General features: G+C 42.0%; 1 protein-coding gene across 1 annotated transcript in view; it reads right to left on the reverse strand.

Moving 5' to 3' along the window:
• Positions 1-315: 315 nt before the first annotated feature.
• Positions 316-20,043, reverse strand: part of PELI2 (pellino E3 ubiquitin protein ligase family member 2) — a 196,786-nt gene continuing 177,058 nt past the window's right edge. Inside the window, exons 4-6 of the mRNA XM_021701376.2 lie at positions 18,012-18,209; positions 7,421-7,609; positions 316-974 (exon numbers count right to left, since the gene is read on the reverse strand). Coding sequence (XP_021557051.2) covers positions 408-974; positions 7,421-7,609; positions 18,012-18,209 — 954 coding nt within the window. The 3' untranslated portion in view covers positions 316-407. The remainder of the gene's footprint in view (positions 975-7,420; positions 7,610-18,011; positions 18,210-20,043) is intronic.

Genomic DNA, 20,043 nt, shown 5'->3' on the forward strand with positions numbered 1-20,043 from the left:
GCAGGGAGCACAGTAAGAGCCAGCAACTTTTGAATAAATTTCTTCTACATTTGTAAAATAGGATTTAAAGTCTCGTCCAAGTTTACAAAGGAAAACGTTGTTTAAAAACCCCGAAGGTAAAGTAAAAGCATGGCATTTGAAATCCAATTATTACAAAGAGAATGGTTTCATCAAGCATACTTCAGGGACAATGCCGCTGTTTGGAGCATGCACCACACCACTGTGATCTTAAATTCCGGGCCTGTTTCATGGCCAGGGCTCCCCCTCCTCTTCGTCCCCTCCCCCCCCAGCCTCAGGGCCCACCCCTTCCCCTTAATAAACAGCATTATAAAAAGGTAAAATCTAGAGTTAGTGGCAAAATCTTCACAGTAACTTGTTAATAAAGTCGTAGATGGCTGTCAAGGGCGTCAGTCCACAGGACCTTGGAAAATTAATTTGATGCAGTTCTGTTCCCCAACCAGCTGCGTGGCACAGAAAGGGCAGGCGGCATGGAACGCGTGAGTTCCGTGAGGCAACGGGATCTGCGACCAGTATTTCGCAGACTTCTCTGAGCACACGTGTCCACAGGGGGTGAAAGCGTGAGTGGGGGGTCCGGCGTCGACATAGAAGCCCGCCTCGCAGCCGAGCCAGAGCGGAACATAGGGGCCCACAGTCCTGCACATGGGACACTCTCGCTCGTTGGCCTCCGTGTCGCTCCGGTGGCCCCAGTTGTGGTAGCCGTGCACGTGGCCGCAGCTGAGGTAGGCCCAGGGCTGCTTCTCCTCCACCACCTCCTTCCTGTTGATGCTGGGGAAGGCCAAGGTGTTGAGCCCCACGGGACACTGTGGCCGCGCGGCGTTGATCTCCTGCCGCAGGGCTTCGATGTGCTTCTGCGTCGGAGTGTGGAACAGGCCGTCTGCCGTCCTCCAGAGAAGCGTGGCCCCGCAGAGGTCGATGAGGGAGCCGTCCTGCAGGACGTTGGTCTCGCTTTCCACCTACAACGAGTTCGACAGTCAGGCGGGCCTTGTAAAAACACAGTGCAGCCCCGCGCGCTAACATTCAAGTAAACACGGGCAGGCAGCGTCTCCCCCTGCCTCCCTGAGGGGCTCCAGGGGCGTGTTCCTCCCCGCGACCCGTTTGTTTCCTCCCCGGGACACGGGACGGAATAGGGGTAGGCCATCCTCACAAGTCCTAAGCACAGATGCACCTCGCTTTACGTGTTCCATGGCTGTAGTGATTGTTTTAACCAACTTCACAAATCTTAGGTTTTCATCTTTCCTCAGAGTCAATAGCACCATTGCTCCTTGACCTCACAAGGGACAGGACATGTCCCACCGGTCCAGCAGTGAAGATTCCTACTCCTCGTGACTAGAGCCGATCCAGGTCCTTGTGGGACCCTGCGATAATGACTGCAGCGGCCCAAATAATGTCCGGGGATCCTTAGCTTCATGCAATCTATTGTTCGTCCTGCATTTCTATGGTTTGGAGCAGAAGCGTTCGCCATTAGCCATATTTTAAAATTTAAATTCAATCAGCCAACATATGGTACATCTTTAGTTTCAGATGTAGAGTTCAGTAATTCATCAGTTGCATATAACACCCAGTGCTCATCACATCACATACCCTCCTTAACTCCCATCACCGAGTTCCCCCGTTCCCCCACCCACCTCCCCTCCAGCAACCCTCAAGGGGTTTGTCTCCTCAGTTTGTTTCCCATAGTTAGGAGTCTCTCATGGTTTGCTTCCCTCTCTGATTTCTTCCCAGCAATCGCACTACTAGGTATTTACCTTAAAAATGCAAATATAGTGATCCAAAGGGGCACCTGCTCCCCAATGTTTATAGCAGCAATGCCCACAATAGCCAAATTATGGAAAGAGCCCAGATGTCCATCGACAGAAGAATAAAGATGTGGTGTGTGTGTGTGTGTGTGTGTGTGTATTCTATATATATACACACACACACAATGGAGTATTACTCAGCCATCAAAGGATGCAATCTTATCATTCACATCGACATGGATGGAACTGGAGGGTATGATGCTGAGTGAAAGAAGTCAATCAGAGAAAGAGAAAGGCTTCACTTTTAAAAGGATGGCACGCTACACCCCAGCTGCTTACAAGTCGGACTAAGAGCTGATGAGCAGCTGTTAGACACGGCAGGCAGGAATCCACCCACTGCCTCCACAGACCTGTGTGCTCTAAGGCCTGGGGGTAATAAAGCTGCTCTACCCATCCTGCAGAGCCCTCGTCTTTAGGAACGGGAGGCAGACATGCTAGAGCCAGGAGCCAGCGACAGTCAGAGCGCTGCAATCGTCACGTGAGGCCACATCACCAAAGCGGCTAAGAGCGGGGACTTCACAGCCCGTGGCCTTGGTGTGCACTCTGGCTCGGTCATGCACTAGCTCTAACCTGGGGCAGTTACTTCAGCTGCCTGAGCTTCAGTTTCCCCTTCTGTAAAACTGGACAAGAGGAGGGTGAGCATTAAATACTACAAAGAAAGTTCTTAGAACCCCATCTGGCATGCAGTAAGCACGATGCAAATGTTTGCTACTATTACTTTGATAGGAGGTCAGAAATGCTTTTTAAAAAAGATTTCTCTTGAACAGAGATTTGAAAAAAATGTCAGGAACCAGTGGGTGGCAGAGAAGACACTCCAGAAAGAGGGATGCAGAAGCCACACGGCGGGCACACGGAGGGAGCCGCAGGTCTGCTCTGGGTGACCAGCGGCTGGGCAGGGGGGTGGTGGAGGATGCAGAGCTTTCTTGGAAAGGAAAGCTTTCCAAAAGGCCTTTCCAAAAGGCCACTTCAGAAGTGTGCAGGAGGGAATGGATGGGTGTAAGACGAGAGGGAGACCGTGGGAGTTCTCTCCCAGGCAAAGGGGGGGCGCACCTCAGCACAGATTATCAGCGGCACCAGCCAAGACAGAGAGTAAACGCGGAGGACTCAGCTCCTGATCTGAGGAAGACAGATGTACGGATCTGGCTTTATTGTCTGCATAGGAGGAGGCTTTCCAGGGACCAGGAATCTAGGAAAAATGGCACATTGGGGGGAAAGGAGAGGAAGTTCAGTTTTGGGTGTGTAGAATCTGACGGCTCGGGCAGAGGGTCTGTCATGGTGGTGCCCAGGAGCCACACGTGGCTGCAGATCTGGCTTAGAGAAGCATGTCTGCGACTTACTAGCATCGGGCCGAAGCCCTGGGAGTGGACGAGACTGCCCAGGCAGGGTCTCGGGGAGGGCAGAGAGGCCCTGGAACAGAACTGGACCACACCCCTGCAAGCCCTGGGGTCAGGGTGGGGTGGGGGGTGGGGCTTGGGCGGGGGAAACTGTGTGAAGGGCAGCAGAGGTACAGGCTGAAGAGAAATTTTGTCATTCTCTGGCTCAAAAGTCTTTGCTGGCTCTCCACTGCCCTCAGCATCACCCCCAAACTTCACATGCTTAAAAGGCCATTCGCCATGCGGCCACAGACCTTTCCTGCGGTGAATGAGGGCTGCCCTGATCTGAGTCCTTGCACGCACTTGGCTGCCCTGTCCACAGGCCTGTGCGCAAGTGACCTCCACCTAGAATTCTCCAGCACAGCGCTGCACGCCCCACCCCAGGTCTGCCCGCGGTCGGGCACCACCACTCAGCATTCAGGTCTCAGGTGGTGCCACTCTGGAAGTTTTCCTTAAGCACCAGATAGTAATAGTTAGAAAAAGTTAAAGTCCCAACAAAGTGATAAACCTTAATACTGCACAGGACAAGCACAGTGACCCTCTCTCAAATAACCTTTTAAAAAATCTGCTACTGCCCCCTCCCCACCCAGCACCGCCCGAGTACTGCATGTCTCCTCGCCTCTCTTGGGCTGGCCTGAGGCTCCCTTCCAGGGCTGACCACAGGCAATTGTCAGGGACGTGTCATCTAAGCCGGTAACCGTGTCTGAAAGAATAATGCTGATGTGGTAAGAAACTGGGGTTCGGGAGTGGCCATGCTGTGAACCACCCCTTCTTTCCTTTCTACAGCGCAGTTCTTGGTAAACAATATCCTATAAATTTTGAGTGGATAGCTTTTTATTTTGCACACATTCTTGACTCCCATGTCTAGGATAGGTGTTCCTCCAACGTTAGAACAGGTTCCTCCTATACCTTCTAGTACCTTCTCTACGAACGTGTTCATCACCTACAACATATTACTGATTTGCTGCATTGTCTGTGACCTTCTCCAGATGGGACAATTTGAGGGCAGCGCCCTGGGCCTCCTGTTCACTGCTGGATTCTCAGCTCCTACCCCTGCTGGCTCAGAATGGCTATGCAATCACGGGCTGCAGCGGGGCACAGGGCCGCTCCCATCCGCACTTGGTTCTCTCGATCGTCCTCAAAGATACAGACCAGCACTATTCCAACTGCTACTGCGTGTGGCAACCAGGACCCCCGTCTACAGCCTGATTTCAGAACCGCTGGTAGACCTGCTTTCTCTCTCCCTGAACTGGTATTTCTCGTGTGTTCTCTTTCAACTGTGAACGCAATGCAGTTTTTCTGCAGACGATGTGTGGGGGCTAGCATGGTAAAGACACCGCTGTGCAAGGACACAGGCTCGGATTTTATTTTTAAAATTCTACCAAAAAAAAAAAAAAAAAAAGGCAAGGAGAAAGCCTGAGGAATCGAGAGTGATATTGTAAAAGTAAGACACTTAAAACATAATGGCCTCTACCGATCAGATAGCTAAGGTTACGGTAGAGAGTTCAAATCCCCACCCACTACTTACAAGCAAGTATCAACTTTTTAAAGCCCTGCTTTTCTCATCTGTCACTGGGAACCATGACACTGATCTCATGAGGTTGCTTTGAGTGCTGCCTGAGAGAGACTTAATATGAAGCACTTGGGAGAGTCTGTATGTGACACTATGGTTATTTTTATAGCACCTAAAATTAGGTAAGGAGATTAACTTAGCAGAATTTACTAAATTTTACAGAGCCATTATAGTTTAATTAAATACCCCAAATAGAATCTGAGACATTATATGTCTAGTATAGCTCTAGTAGATAGGTCTCTAGTACACTCACACCTAGTTGAGAACATTTATAATGTTCTAGGTAAAGGAAGAGGATACAATTCAAAGTCTATTCACCTATTTATTCAGGGGGTTCAGCTCCTGAAAGGGCATTTCCTCCACATTTAATTAATTATGTTGATCAAGGACAAAGCTTTGCTGTGATGAGGAGAAACCATGGCAGTTAACACATCCGTACGCTGATCCACATGAAATGCCAAGTAGGATATTAACACGAAACCATCTACCTGCACTAGTTCCGCACTGAGAACAGGAGGCATCTACTGCTTTTACAATATTCTGGATTTCCAGCAGATCACGTTAGTCTCCATATTTCTGTGTTAAACTGCAAACAGAGAGTACTGCCAGAGACCGTTCCCCAAATCTGATCTCCAGCTAGACCATTTACCTCGATGCTACCAGTCACAGGTACAGAACCAGAGTTAGAAATGCAAACCTAAGCTCCAAGAATCAGCAGGGGTTCACCTCAGACAAACTTCGCCTGGTTAACAAGAGGGGGCTGCAGGGAGGCTGGGTCCTCTCATCCCCACGGTGTCTCCCACCGTGCAAAATCAGAAGGATGGGAGCTCAGAAACCTTTCCTCTAGGCCAGGCCCATCGTATACTATCACACAGGACAGCACAATCTGAGGCAGGTCTAAGGGTCTCCTACAGGGACTAGGTTTAAAATTAGTTGAGATTTAACACAACCCATGAACACAGGCTATGTTTGGAGTCGTTTCTTCTCAGGAGCACTGTCCCCTCCTCTGGCACACACAGCTGCCTGAGCTGGATCACTGCACAATCACCGAGGGTGGGCAAGAAGCTCATCCTATAAATGTGCCCTTTGAGACAGACAAGCCCCTTACGGACTCCAGCGAATGCTTTTTTATTTCCCAGGGAAGCAAATGCTCTCGTGTAAACCCGCTCAGGTGAGGGCCAGGTGCTGCCCCCCACAAGATTATACTGAGTGGCAGCTTGGAGTCCAGATTCTCAATCAGGGAGGACGGCATTTTAATCCCATCTGCTGCCACCTTCTCACTCTGGGGCCCTGGGTAATATTTAACCTCTCTATGCCATATCTTCCCCATCCATAAATGGGCAGGATTCCACTTCCCTGACAAAGCTGCTCAGATTTCATGAGCTGAGGTCTCTGAAATGTTAACGTAACGCCTGCACCCCACAATGATTTATAATGACTTCTACTCTTGCCATCATAATGACTGATAACCAGTTCAGCCAACCTAGGTCAGTTTTGTATAAAGTCATCCAGTGATCAGAAACAAAGTTATTTGGAAAAACTGCTTTCACAGTCTGTTCCCTATTTACATTCTCTTGAGAAGTGTTTAAACAAGAGGTTATCGTATTTGCTCTGGTCTTTCTTAGAAAACACTTCTCATGTTTACTCAGCCAGGATGCTCTAATATTGGGCTTTATTGTAAAATGCTCAGTAATACTGTGAAATATAAATAACAGTTCCCTACAAACAAACATCGAGTAGAGTCTAGCAAACCAGGTTAGTATAAGAGTCCCTCTTCCCCCAACCTCCCGCCGCTGCCATCTTTTTTCCGTCTCAGTAACAGCTGGTTATCACCTTGCTGAAAAATGCTAGATCACTCTGTGCTTTTCTAGAGGAGTTCTGAAGGAAACGTTCATTCTCTCTAGTTCTAGGTTCTATCTACCAATTAATTAAAAGCACTGGAGTCGAAAGTTTACTCAGAAACTTCTGGCGCTGTGCCACAGCCATGGCAAGATCAGACACCCAAAACTTCCCATTTAAGGGCTTATAATTATTCTCCACAGAAGAAAGAGTTAAAAAGCCAACTGCTTTAGGGCATTTGGGAGAAGCAGGGATATTTATAGGAAAATATTAACATGCCAAGTCAATGCCCTCAATGAATGATTTCAAATAAAAAGTTTTATGATTCTGGTGAATTATATAGGGTATTATGTATTAATTTCTTACTATGAACTCAAGGGAAAAAAGCTAACTTAATTATCTTTTAGTTCCAGAAAGTCTAGTAAATAACTCTGTAATTCATAATTTTCACTAATTAGTCTTGGACAGCTCAGGATTTTTCCACATTAGTACAGTTTTACACTAAAAATAAGTTTGTCCTTCTTAAAGCGAATATAAGAGGAATTTTGTAATGAAGCATATAATAACAGTTATGCTATTAAGGTAGTAAGGAGCAAAAAGATAATTTTCTTCTACTATGGGAAAAGCTTAATCATGGAAGGAAATAAGGCCATTTCCGTAGCATTTTCAGGGGCTTAAGGAACGCTCATTCTCCTGGGTCAATGGTCCACAGCACACTGGTGCTTCCACAAAGGTTCTGGATTTCAGGGGAGACAAATGGCAGTCCTTGAGCTAGGCTTTTGCAGTGTGGTACATTTTCCAGAGTGAAGACCACTCACCAGCTTTCCTCTTTGCTGGGCTGACCTGGTTTCTCGCAGGGTGTACACGTCTCCACAGACAGAGATCTCACGCCAGACCCCAGGCTGGGACTCCTCAGTGAAGCCCCCTCGGGGGTGCATCACTAGGACGCCATTTGTAGTGAGCCCATCCATGTGGCCATCGGGGTTTTTCCACTTTGCTGCCTTTTCCTGGAGAGCACACCACAGAACAGAAAAAGCATGCTAAGATTAAGTTCAAAATGAAGGGATCCCAGAATCTCTTTAAGATACCCAGTATGGGCAGAAGGAAGGAAAGTGATGAATTTTCATTTTCTATTTAAAGCTAATAATCAGAAGGATAAAATATGCAATTACTCTGATAACATGAAAGTGCTAAAATGTATGAATGATTTATCACTGGATATGTATTATATTCATCCTGGGAGCTTTAAAAAAAAAAAAAAAAGGAACCTGATGCCTGAGCCCTTCCCTCAGAGATTCTTTTCTATCCAACCCCCTGACCCCTGGGAGATTCCAGGAATCTAGTATGTGTTCTTCAGTTCTATTTGTGCAATCCTTTCGCCTCTTATGTACCAGTGCTTTACATGTAATCATCACCTGGGAAGTATACAGAAGGAAGGGGAAAAAGGAATTTTTACTAAACATACAAAATTTTTAAAAATGTTAGGCTAACAAGTTGTGGCCAGTATGTCTTGATAAATATCAACGTTTATATACTCAAAGATGGAAGGTAAAGACAGCTTGATATAATGGCAGGACAAACACTCTTGGATGCCTGCGCCAGTGATTTCTCTTTCTTGAGGACAGAGCCAGATACTGCTCACATGACTTAGGAGTCAGTTCTGATTAGGATAAGCCCTCTTGCCAGTGACTGAGCTCTGGCCAATGAGACATGAGTGGGTCTTCGAGGAGCCTTCCTGGTAAGGTTCCTTTGCTCTAAAAAGAGAACAGGAAGGGGGGAATGACATCAGCCTCCCAGCGGCATGGGTCATTCCTTTTTCCTTGCCCCTTGGATTTACAACTAATCAGACATCCATAACCAAGCAAGAACATGGCTGCGCAGCATCCAGATCACCTGAGAGAGATCCATACATCCATGCCCCTGAAACTGGGTGCATCACAGAGGAGGCAGCAGAGGGGAGTCGCTGGGGAGCCAGAGGTGACAAAGGCAGTGGCCGGTGGGCAGGGGGATAGCACGACCTTTTCTGACAAAGGAGGTGGAGGGTGAAGGAGGTTAAGTGGGGGTCTGCCCCACATATGTTCTATAGCTGGAAGGACCCACTGCAGTCTCTGAGGAAAAACTGCAGTGTGTGGGGGGAGGGAAGTAGGCAAAGTGAACTTCAGGGAAGGGTCTTCTACTGTCTGCCCCAGGGTTCTGGTCCATAGATTTCTTGGGCCACCCCCTCACCCCCCCACCCCAACTTGAAGATTCCCCTACCAGGCTGTGGGCACATCAAAGTCCCAAGAACTAAGTACATACCTCCCCTAGCTCTGCTGCACCCTCCCATTCCTTTTCCCTTGGTGCCCACTCCCAACCTCTGAAAAGTCAGCCCCTACCCCCGAAGATAAACCAAAAATTTGTGCTATAGTGCCACCTTCTGGAAAACAAAAGAAAGGCTCCTAACTACCAACATGTTGAACTGTTAGAATCAAAGTAAACAGAAGCTTGCCTAAATAGGGTGTTCCCTACTTCCAATATGAGGACAGAGGCACTTTTAATCAAACATCAAGAAAAATCAGTCATACAGTATCACAAAAAGAAAATGACAATTTTCCAGCAACTGAACCCAAAGATATGGAATATTGCAATCTAATGGATACAGAATTCAAAACAGCAGTTATGAAGAAATTTAATGAGCGACAAGAAAACTGAGAATGGCAATACAATGAATGACCTCAGAAATAAAACTGGCAAACAGAAGGAATACTTTACCAAAGGCACCAAAATTCTTAGAAAGAACCAAACAAATTCTGGGTCTGAACAACTCAATAAATGACATGAAGAATGCATTAGAAAGCACTGGAAATAGAGCAGATCAGGTGGAAGAGAGAATTAGCAAACTGGAAGACAGAAACATAGAAATGATTCAGATGGAAGAGAGGAGAGAACTAAGATTTAAGAAGTGAAGAAACACTACAAGAGCTAGCAGACTCCATCAGAAAAGCCAACATAAGAATAATGAATTTTCTGGAAGGAGAAGAAAGGGAGAAAAGGACAGATAGCATATTTAAAGAAATAATTCCTGAGAACTTCCAAAACTTGGGGAAAGACCTGGATATACAAAGTCTATGAAGCCAACAGAACATCTTATTATCTCAATGCAAGATCTTCTCCAAGACACATTATATTAACTATTAAAAGTCCATGATAGAATTTTAAAGGCAGCTAGGGAATAAAAAGACAGTAACCTACAAAGGAATCCCCATCAGGCTATCAAATTTCTCAGATAAAAACTGCCAGCCAAGAATAGTCTACCCAGCAAAGTTATGCTTCAGATATAAAGGACAAGTAAAGGCTTTCTCAGACAAACAAGAGCTGAGGGAGTTCACCATCTCTAGATCTGCCTTACAAGAAATGCTGAAAGGAGCTCTTCAAGCTGAAATGAAAAGACGGAGGCACACAAAACTCTGATTAAGGTGACAGAATTAGAAACTGCAACTCTTTGTAGTAATATGCTAAACTCTAAACTCCTAATGATAGCATAAAGGTTGAAGGCCAAGAGCATGAAAAATACCTGTAATAAATAAAAACAACTACAGCTACTACAACGTGGTAACAAAATCACAGCATAAAAAGAGATAATTTGTGATATGAAAAATATAAAAGGAAAAGAGTAAAAGGATTGAATTTTCATAGGCAAAAGAAGAGAAATTGCTATCAGCAGAAAAAGGACTATTTTATCTATGAGTTGTTTTATGTAAACTTCATGATAACCACAAAGCAAAAATCTAGAGCAGAGACACAAAACATCAAAAGTGGGGGAAGCTGAGCAAAAAGCACCATGGAAAACCACTAAGGTACAAAGGCAGGTAGAAATGAAAGGAAAAAGAAACAAGAGAGAGACAAAATAACTAGAAGGCAAAAGAGAAAATGGCAGTAGTAAGTCCTTACATATCAAGAGTCACACTAAATGTAAATGCACTGAACTCAGCAAAAGGCATAGAGTGGCTGGATGGATTAAAAACAACAAAAGACCCAACTATATGCTGCCCTGCAGGAGATTCATACCAGCTTTAAAGACACACATAGGCTCAAAATGAAAGGATGAAAGATTATATTCCAAGCAAACAGAATCCAACAGAAGGCTGGTATAGTCATACTTACATCAGACAAAATAGATTTCAAGCCAAAAAGGGTAATAAGAGACAAAGTCATTACATAATCATAAAAGGGTCAGTACATCAAGAAAACATAATGATTGTAAATATATATGTGCCCAAAATTTGAGTACCAAATTATATGAAGCAAATAATAATAGATCTAATAGAGAAACGGACCACAATATAATAATTGTAGGGGACTTCAATACCCCACTGTCAGCAATGGATGGATGTTTCAGACAGAAAATCAACAAGAAGACATTGGAACTGAACCACACTTTAGAACAAATGGACTCAGTAGACATATATAGAACATTCTATCCAACAGTAGCAGAACATTTTTCTCAAGTGCACTGGAACATTCTCCAGGAGAGATAGGATAGGCCACAAAACAAATTTTAGCAAGTTTAAGAAGACTAAAATCATATCAACTATCTTCCCTGACCACAGTGGCATGAACTAGAAAAGTGACAATGAAAGGGAAGTGAGAAGATCTACAAATATGTGGAAACTAAACAACTCCCTTCTAAAGAACTATGAGTCAAAGAAGAAATCAAAAGAGGAAATATTATCTTGAAACAACTGAAATTGTAAACACAACATATCAAATATTGTGGGATACAACAAAAGCAGTTCTGAGAATCCTATAGCAATAAACATGCATATTAAGAAATTAGAAAAGTCTCAAATAAACAATCTAACTTTACACTTCAAGAAACTAGAAAAAGAAGAATAAAGCAAGCCCAAAGTTAGCAGAAAGAAGGAAATAAGGATCCAAGCAGAAATAAATAAAATAGAGACCAGAAAAACAACAGAAAAGATCAATGAAACGGAGAGTTGTTCTTAAAAAAGATAGATAAAAATCGACAAATCTTTAGCTAAACTAAGAAAAAAAGACGACTCAAAATTAGATATGAAAGAGGAGACATTATACCTGGTATTACAGACATACACAGAATCATGAAAGACTGCTAGAATGTAGAAGAAATAGATACATTTCCAGAAACGCACATCTACCAAGACTGAATCAAGAAGAATCAGAAAATCTGAACAGCCCAATAATGAGTAAAGAGATCAAATCAGTAATTAAAAAAAAATCCCAAGAAAACCCTAGGACTAGTTGGCTTCAACTAGAGAATTCAACCAAACATTTAAAGAAGAATTAACACCTTTGTGAATGGTGTTAGAGAATGGTCGAGTTTCATTCTTCTGCATGTGGCTGTCCAATTTTCCCAGCACCATTTATTGAAGAGACTGTCTTTTTTCCATTGCATGTTTTTTCCTGCTTTGTCAAAGATGCTTTGACCATAGAGTTGAGGGTCCATATCTGGATTCTCTATTCTGTTCCATTGGTCTATATGTCTATTTTTGTGCCAGTACCATGCTGTCTTGGCGATCACAGCTTTGTAATATAGCTTGAAATCGGGCAACGTGATGCCCCCAGCTTTGTTTTTCTTTTTCAACATTTCCTTGGCGATTCGGAGTCTTTTCTGATTCCATACAAATTTTAGGATTGTTTGTTCCAGCACTTTGAAAAATGTCATTGGAATTTTGATCGGGATGGCACTGAAGGTAGAGATTGCTCTGGGTAGCATAGACATTTTAACAATGTTTATTCTTCCGATCCATGAGCATGGAATATTTTTCCATCTTTTTGTGTCTTCTTCAATTTCTTTCATGAGTGTTTGTAGTTCCTAGAGTATAGATCCTTTACCTCTTTGGTTAGGTTTATTCCGAGGTATCTTATGGTTTTGGGTGCTATTGTAAATGGAATTGTTTCTCTAATTTCTCTTTCTACAGTTGCATTATTAGTGTATAAGAAAGCAACTGATTTCTGTGCATTGATTTTGTATCCTGCCACATTACTGAATTGCTGGATGAGTTCTAGTAATTTGGGGGTGGAGTCTTTTGGGTTTTCCACATAAAGTATCATGTCGTCTGCAAAAAGAGAGAGTTTGACTCCTTCTTTGCCAATTTGAATACCTTTTATTTCTTTTTGTTGTCTGATTGCTGTTGCTAGGACTTCTAGTACTATGTTGAACAATAGTGGCGAGAGTGGGCATCCTTGACGTGTTCCTGATCTTAAGGGAAAGGTTCTCAGATTTTCCCCATTGAGGATGATATTTGCTGTGGGTTTTTCATAGATGGATTTTATGAACTTGAAGAATGTTCCCTCTTATCCCTATACTCTGAAGTATATCCCTATACTCAGGAAAGGATGTTGTATTTTGTCAAATGTTTTTTCTGCATCAATTGAGAGGACCATATGGTTCTTCTCCCTCCTCTTATTAATGTGTTCTATCACATTGATTGATTTGCGAATGTTGAACCACTCTTGCATCCCGGGGATAAATCCCACTTGGTCGTGGTGGATGATCCTTTTAATGTATTGTTGGATCCTATTAGCTAGGATTTTGTTGAGGATTTTGGAATCCATATTCATCAGGGATATTGGTCTGAAATTCTCCTTTTTGATGGGGTCTTTGCCTGGTTTGGGGATTAAGGTAATGCTGGCCACATAGAATGAGTTTGGAAGTTTTCCTTCTGTTTCTATTTTTTGAAACAGCTTCAGTAGAATAGGTGTTATTTCTTCTTTGAATGTTTGGTAGAATTCCCCAGGGGATCCATCAGGATTGTTTTCGTATAACACCCAGTGCTCCATGCAGTACGTGCCCTCCTTAATACCCATCACCAGGCTAACCAATCCCCCCTCCCCCCTCCCCTCTAAAACCCTGTTTGTTTCTCAGAGTCCGTAGTCTCTCATGGTTCATCTCTCCCTCCAATTCCAACCCCCCCTTTTTTCCCTTCCTTCTCCTAATGTCCTCCATGCTATTCCTTATGTTCCACAAATAAGTGAAACCATATGATAATTGACTTTCTCTGCTTGACTCTTGTTTTTTGGGAGGTTTTTGATCACTGCTTCAATCTCGTTACTGGCTATTGGCCTATTCAGGTTGTCAATTTCTTCCTGTTTCAGTCTTGGCAGCAAAGATAAACTCAAAGTGGATGAAAGACCTCAATGTGAGACAGGAATCCATCAAAATCCTAGAGGAGAACATAGGCAGTAACCTCTTTGACATCGGCCACAGCAACTTCTTTCAAGATACATCTCCAAAAGCTAGTGAAACAAAAGCAAAAATGAACTTTTGGGACTTCATCAAGATAAAAAGCTTCTGCACAGCAAAGGCAACAGTCAACAAAACAAAGAGGCAACCCACAGAATGGGAGAAGATATTTGCAAATGACACTACAGAGAAAGGGCTGGTATCCAAGATCTATAAAGAACTTCTCAAACTCAACCCCCAAAAACAAATAATCAAGTCAAAAAGTGGGCAGAAGATATGAAAAGACACTTCTCTGAAGAAGACATACAAATGGCTAATAGGCACATGAAAAAATGTTCATCATTATTAGCCATCAGGGAAATCCAAATCAAAACCACATTGAGATACCACCTTACACCAGTTAGAATGGCAAAAATGGACAAGGAAAGAAACCACAAATGTTGGAGAGGTTGTGGAGAAAGGGGAACCCTCTTACACTGTTGGTGGGAATGCAAGTTGGTACAGCCACTTTGGAAAACAGTGTGGAGGTTCCTCAAAAATTTAAAAATAGAGCTACACTATGACCCAGCAATTGCACTACTGGGTATTTACCCCAAAGACACAGATGTAGTGAAAAGAAGGGCCATATGCACCCCAATACTCATAACAGCAATGTCTGCAATAGCCAAACTGGAAAGAACCGAGATGCCCTTCAACGGATGAATGGATAAAGAAGATATGGTCCATATATACAATGGAATATTACTCAGCCATCAGAAAGGATGAATACCCAACTTTTACATCAACATGGATGGGACTGGAGGAGATTATGCTAAGTGAAATAAGTCAAGCAGAGAAAGTCAATTATCATATGGTTTCACTTATTTGTGGAACATAAGGAATAGCATGGAGGACATTAGGAGAAGGAAGGGAAAAATGGGCGGGGAGAATTGCAGGGAGAGATGAACCATGAGAGACTCTGGACTCTGAGAAACAAACAGGGTTTTAGAGGGGAGGGGGGAGGGGGGATTGGTTAGCCTGGTGATGGGTATTAAGGAGGGCACGTACTGCATGGAGCACTGGGTGTTATACGAAAACAATGGATCGTGGATCACCACATCAAAAACCAATGATGTATTGTATGGTGACTAACATAACATAATAAAATTAAAAAAAAGAAAAAAGAAAAAAAAAAGAATTAATAACACCAATTCTCCTCAAACTCTTCCAAAATATTGAGGAGGAAGGGACATTTCCAAACTCATTCCCTTGATACCAAAACCAGATAAGAAAATTATAGACCAATATCCCTGATAAATGTAGATGTGAAAGTTCTCAACAAAATATGAGCAAATCAAATTCAAGAACACATTAAAAGGAGGGGCACTTGGGTGGCTCAGTTGGTTAAGCAACTGCCTTCGGCTCAGGTCATGATCCCGGAGTCCCGGGATCGAGTCCCGCATCGGGCTCCCTGATCAGCAGGGAGTCTGCTTCTCCCTCTGACCCCCCTCCCTCTCATGCTCTCTGTCTCTCATTCTCTCTCTCGCAAATAAATAAAATCTTAAAAAAAAAAAAAAAGAACACATTAAAAGGATTATACACCATGAGCAAGTGGGACTTCCCCTGGGATGCAAGTATGGTTCAACGTATGCAAATCAATAAATGTAATACATCCTATCAATAAAATGAAGGATAATCACGTGATCATCTCAATAGCCACAGAAAAAGCATTTGACAAAACACAACATCCTTTCAGAATAAAAACCCTTACCAGATTGGCTACAGAAGGAATATATCTCAACATAATAAAGGGCATATATGCCAAACCTACAGCTAACATCATACTCAATGAAGAAAGACTGCAAGTGTTTCCTCTAAGATCAGAAACAAGACAAGGATGCCCACTCTCACCATTCCTATTCAATATAGTGCTACATGTCCTAGCTAGAGCAATTAGGCAAGATAAAGAAATAAATGGCATATAAATTGGAAAGAAAGAAGTAAAACTATTGCTTAGCCCTATTTGCTAATGATACAATCTTGTATATTGAGAATCCCAAAGAAGCAGTCAAAAAGCTGTTGGAATTAACGATTTCAGTAAAGTGGCAGGACACAAAACCAACATAGAGAAGAAAGTTGCATTCCTTTACACTAATGATGAAGATGAAGCATTTGAAAAAGGCCTAAAGAAAACTATCCCATTTACAACAGCATCAAAAACAGTAAAGTACTTGGGAATAAATTTCACCAAGGAAGTGAAAGATCTATACAATGAAAATTACACACTTTGCTGAAATTGAAGACACAAATGGAAAGACACCCCATGTTTATGAATCCGAAGATTATTGTTAAAGTGGCCATACTACCCAAATCCATCTATAGATTTAACACAATCCCCATCAAAATATTAAAAGAATTCTTCACAGAAATAGAAGAAATAATCCTAAGCTTTATGTGCAACCACAAAAGACCCTAAATAGTCCAAAATTTAAAAACAACTACCATATGATCCAGCATTTCCACTTTAGGGCACATACTCAAAGGAAATGAAAACAGGATTTCAAGGAGATATATGCACTCCCATGTTTATTGCATTATTCCCAACAGCCAAGATATGGAAGCCATCCAATGCCCATCAATGAATGAATGGATAAAAAAAGACACTGTACATATTATTTACCCACGAGAAAGGAGGGTAACATTTGCAACAACATAGATTTGCAACAACATAGATGGACCTTGAGCACATTATGCTAAGCAAGTCAGAGAAAATACGTACTGTATGATATCACTTATATGTGGAATCTTAAAAAGTTAAGCCTACAAAAACAGAGTAAAATGACAGTTACTGGGGATGGGATGGGTGTGGGTGGGGGAAACACAGGGAGAGTGGTAAGACTGATGGTGTTTAAAGGTACAAGCCTGTAATCAGCCACAGAGATCTAATGCACCGTGTTATGAACATAGACCATATTATTGTACTATAGCTGCGCGACGTGGTAAATAATCCTATATTGGCCATCATTTTACAACATGTAAGTACATCATGGTAGTATGGCTGTACACCTTACACTTACACAATGTTACATGTCAAATTTATTCATTTGCAAAAAGTAAATAAAAAAAACAATAAAAAGAGATAAGGAAGAAAGAGTGTCTCTGCCGCCTCTTCTTTAGCCGGAAGTGGTCATGTGGCCGGGGATGAATGAAATGCAGGAGCCGTCTCTCATCCCTAAGGCAGCCTGAGGAAGTGGATTTGCCCGGGGAGGTAGGGGCAAGACAGAACGAACCTGCTTCCCTGGATGACACGGAATCACTGAATTACCCAACCCTGGAGCTGTCTTCCTTGGTGCTCCTTGTTACATGAAATAATACATTTTTATTATTGTTCAGGCCATTTAAAAAAAATATTTTATTTATTTATTTGAGAGCGAGAGTGAGCAAGAGAGAGAGAAAGAGCATGTGTGCCCAGGAGCGGGGGGTGGGAGGGCAGAGGGAGAAGCAGACTCCCCACTGAGCAGGGAGCCCAAGGTGGGGGCAGCGGGGGCTGGGGGGTGTCATCCAGGAACCTGAGATCATGACCTGAGCTGAAGGCAGACGCTTAACTGACTGAGCCACCCAGGTGCCCCTGTTTAGGCCATTTTTAAAGGCCATTTTGAATGTTTTTTTTTTTTTCCCCTGCAAAAACATCCTGATTTAAAAAAAAACAAAACTATATTAAAATTGGATATTCACTAAAACTTCTGGGTTTCATTTACATGGAAGCCTTATGAAGCCAGAAATTTTTAATCTGTTTTGTTCTGTGATATCACACCTATATAACACCTGACATAGAACCCAGCAAACACCCAATGAAAATTTTTTGAATGAATAAATGAATGTCACTTTTTCCTTTGAACTCTATGTAGATTTGACCATTTATTTTCCCCACTGAAATAAACCCCCTTAAATCTACTATAAATACATTAAGTACAATGTTAATATACATTTTTAAAAAAGTAATTACTGTACATATACATAATACAGCAAACGTAACAAGTATCAAGTAATGACTTAATTATTTTTAGATTGTTAATAACAGCCTTTCAGACTCCACATCTGAAAACTAAAATCTCCAAATCTAACTGGAGGCACCGTGGAAGGCAGATTTTTGGCCACAATTAAATGTTATATCTGATGATAATGGGCGTTTTCCTTGAAACAATGTACTTAGTAATAGTACTTACTCCAAGAAATATGTTTTTGGAAGAGTCAAATCCGGCTGCGAATATCCGTGCGGTGTAAGGTTCGTTCCTGTCGCAGACAATCCTGCAGGCAAACCTGGATATGGTGCTCTGTGTAATCTGGGCCTCATCATTGTTCTGACTGCCAGAAATTGTGTCTGTAACAACGAAGTCGATAGGGCTTTCTGTTGATCTGCCCACCTAAATAAATCAAATGTACTGATGATTCGTTTGAAAAATATGTCATCATATTTTGTTCACATGGAATGAGTGTTCAGGATCCCTTTAACATCAACATTTATTATCTCTGCTTAAGAATTTCATGAAAAAAATTTAGTTCTTTTCCTTTTCTTGTTTAACTAAGGGAGATATTAGAGTAACCAATCATGAGATTTTAAATATTAAGAGAAAAGCTAAATTTTTTATTCTGGAGAAAAACATTAGATAGCGCCCCCCCCCACCCCGAGATTGTATCTCTTGGATCAGGTGAAAACATTAACAGCAAATTATCCTCTACCCCACCCACCCGCCCCCCTATTTCCAGCTGGAAAAAACCAAGATTTTAAAGAACGCCAACAAAGGAACTCTTGCCCGGCAGCAAGGATTGGTTTTCCCCACTAAGTGAATCCACCAGTGACTCATGGCATAGAGCAAGAATAGCCCCAACCCCGACATAGATCAAATGCCTGTTGCCATTATTCAGTGTAAACGAGAATGATGTAAAAGGCAATACAAGTCGGCCCAAAGTTTGGGATGCAGTCAGATGAAAGGTTCAAAAAGGTGGTCTTAACATTTCAAGTTTGTATTAAAAAAAAAAAAATCTCTCTTGGGAAAGTCTAAAAAGCTGCCAATAAATTATGTTGACTAACTTTCTTTGGTAAGATTAAATGCTTCCAGAAAGAATATATTTCATTTGGAAGATCTTACAGTTCTAAAAAAAGGTTTTCACATTAAAAAATACCAATAAGATAGGTAACTGCTCTGTCTGTAAACTGGGAAGAGTTAAGTATTTGTTTACAAATAAAAAAAACTCAAGACAAAATATCAAAACATTTTTGTAATGCTGTTCTATGAATCTCTGACCAGAAAACAGTGATACATGTTATTTATACACCATAGAGACTTTTTAAATTAAAATCATTTATATGTAAACAAATCATTTCTCACTAAGTAGGACGTTAATGTTCTTTCCTAACGCTAGTGACTTTGATTTGGAAGCTGATGAGGGGAGGGACACAGGGAGCTCCCAGACATGTATGCAGAAGACCCCCAAAAGTCAATTTCTCAGGTATCTTTCACCTGATCTCAAAATTCTATCTAAAACATAAGATGTAATATATTTTTCATCCAAAGAAATACAAGTGAAAAAATACATATTATCTTGCATTATTTAGCTCTGTTTGCTTCCTGGAAAATTATTATTAAGTTTCTTTTATAAATCTCACACATTTTCATGCATAGACTATCTCTATTAAACCAATAGACAACAGACATCTATTTTCTCTCTTTCTTTCTTTCTTTTTTTTTTTTACAACCCTTGATTTCTTGTCCTAATGAAATGTGTCTGGAATAAAATAAACCTCTGGATTCACTGAAACTCATCAAGGTGAATAGATGCACATTGCCTGAATGTATGCATTTCAGGTTTAGAAAACATAAAACTTGCTAAAAAAAGGCAACATAAAATCTAAATTAAGAGGTATTATAAATCATATAATTCATCTTTCTAAAGTTGAGAGTCTTCCCTCGGCTAGATTCATTTAAAAGCTGGGTATGTGACTCAGAGGCTCTGATTCAGACTGCTTTTTTTTTTGAAAGCTATTCTCTTAGCTACTTTGAGGTATACAATACAGTATTATTAACTATAATCACCATGCTGTACATTAGATCCCCAGAACCTATTCATCTTACAGCTGGAAGTTTGTACCCTGTGACCAATACCTCTCTATCACCCCGCCCCCTCAGCCCCTGGTAACTACCATTCTAGTCTCTGCTTCTATGGTTTTGATTTTTTTTTTAATAGATTCCACATGTA

The sequence above is a fragment of the Neomonachus schauinslandi genome, chromosome 9 (genome assembly GCF_002201575.2).
Source record: "Neomonachus schauinslandi chromosome 9, ASM220157v2, whole genome shotgun sequence".
Classification (NCBI taxonomy): domain Eukaryota; kingdom Metazoa; phylum Chordata; class Mammalia; order Carnivora; family Phocidae; genus Neomonachus; species Neomonachus schauinslandi.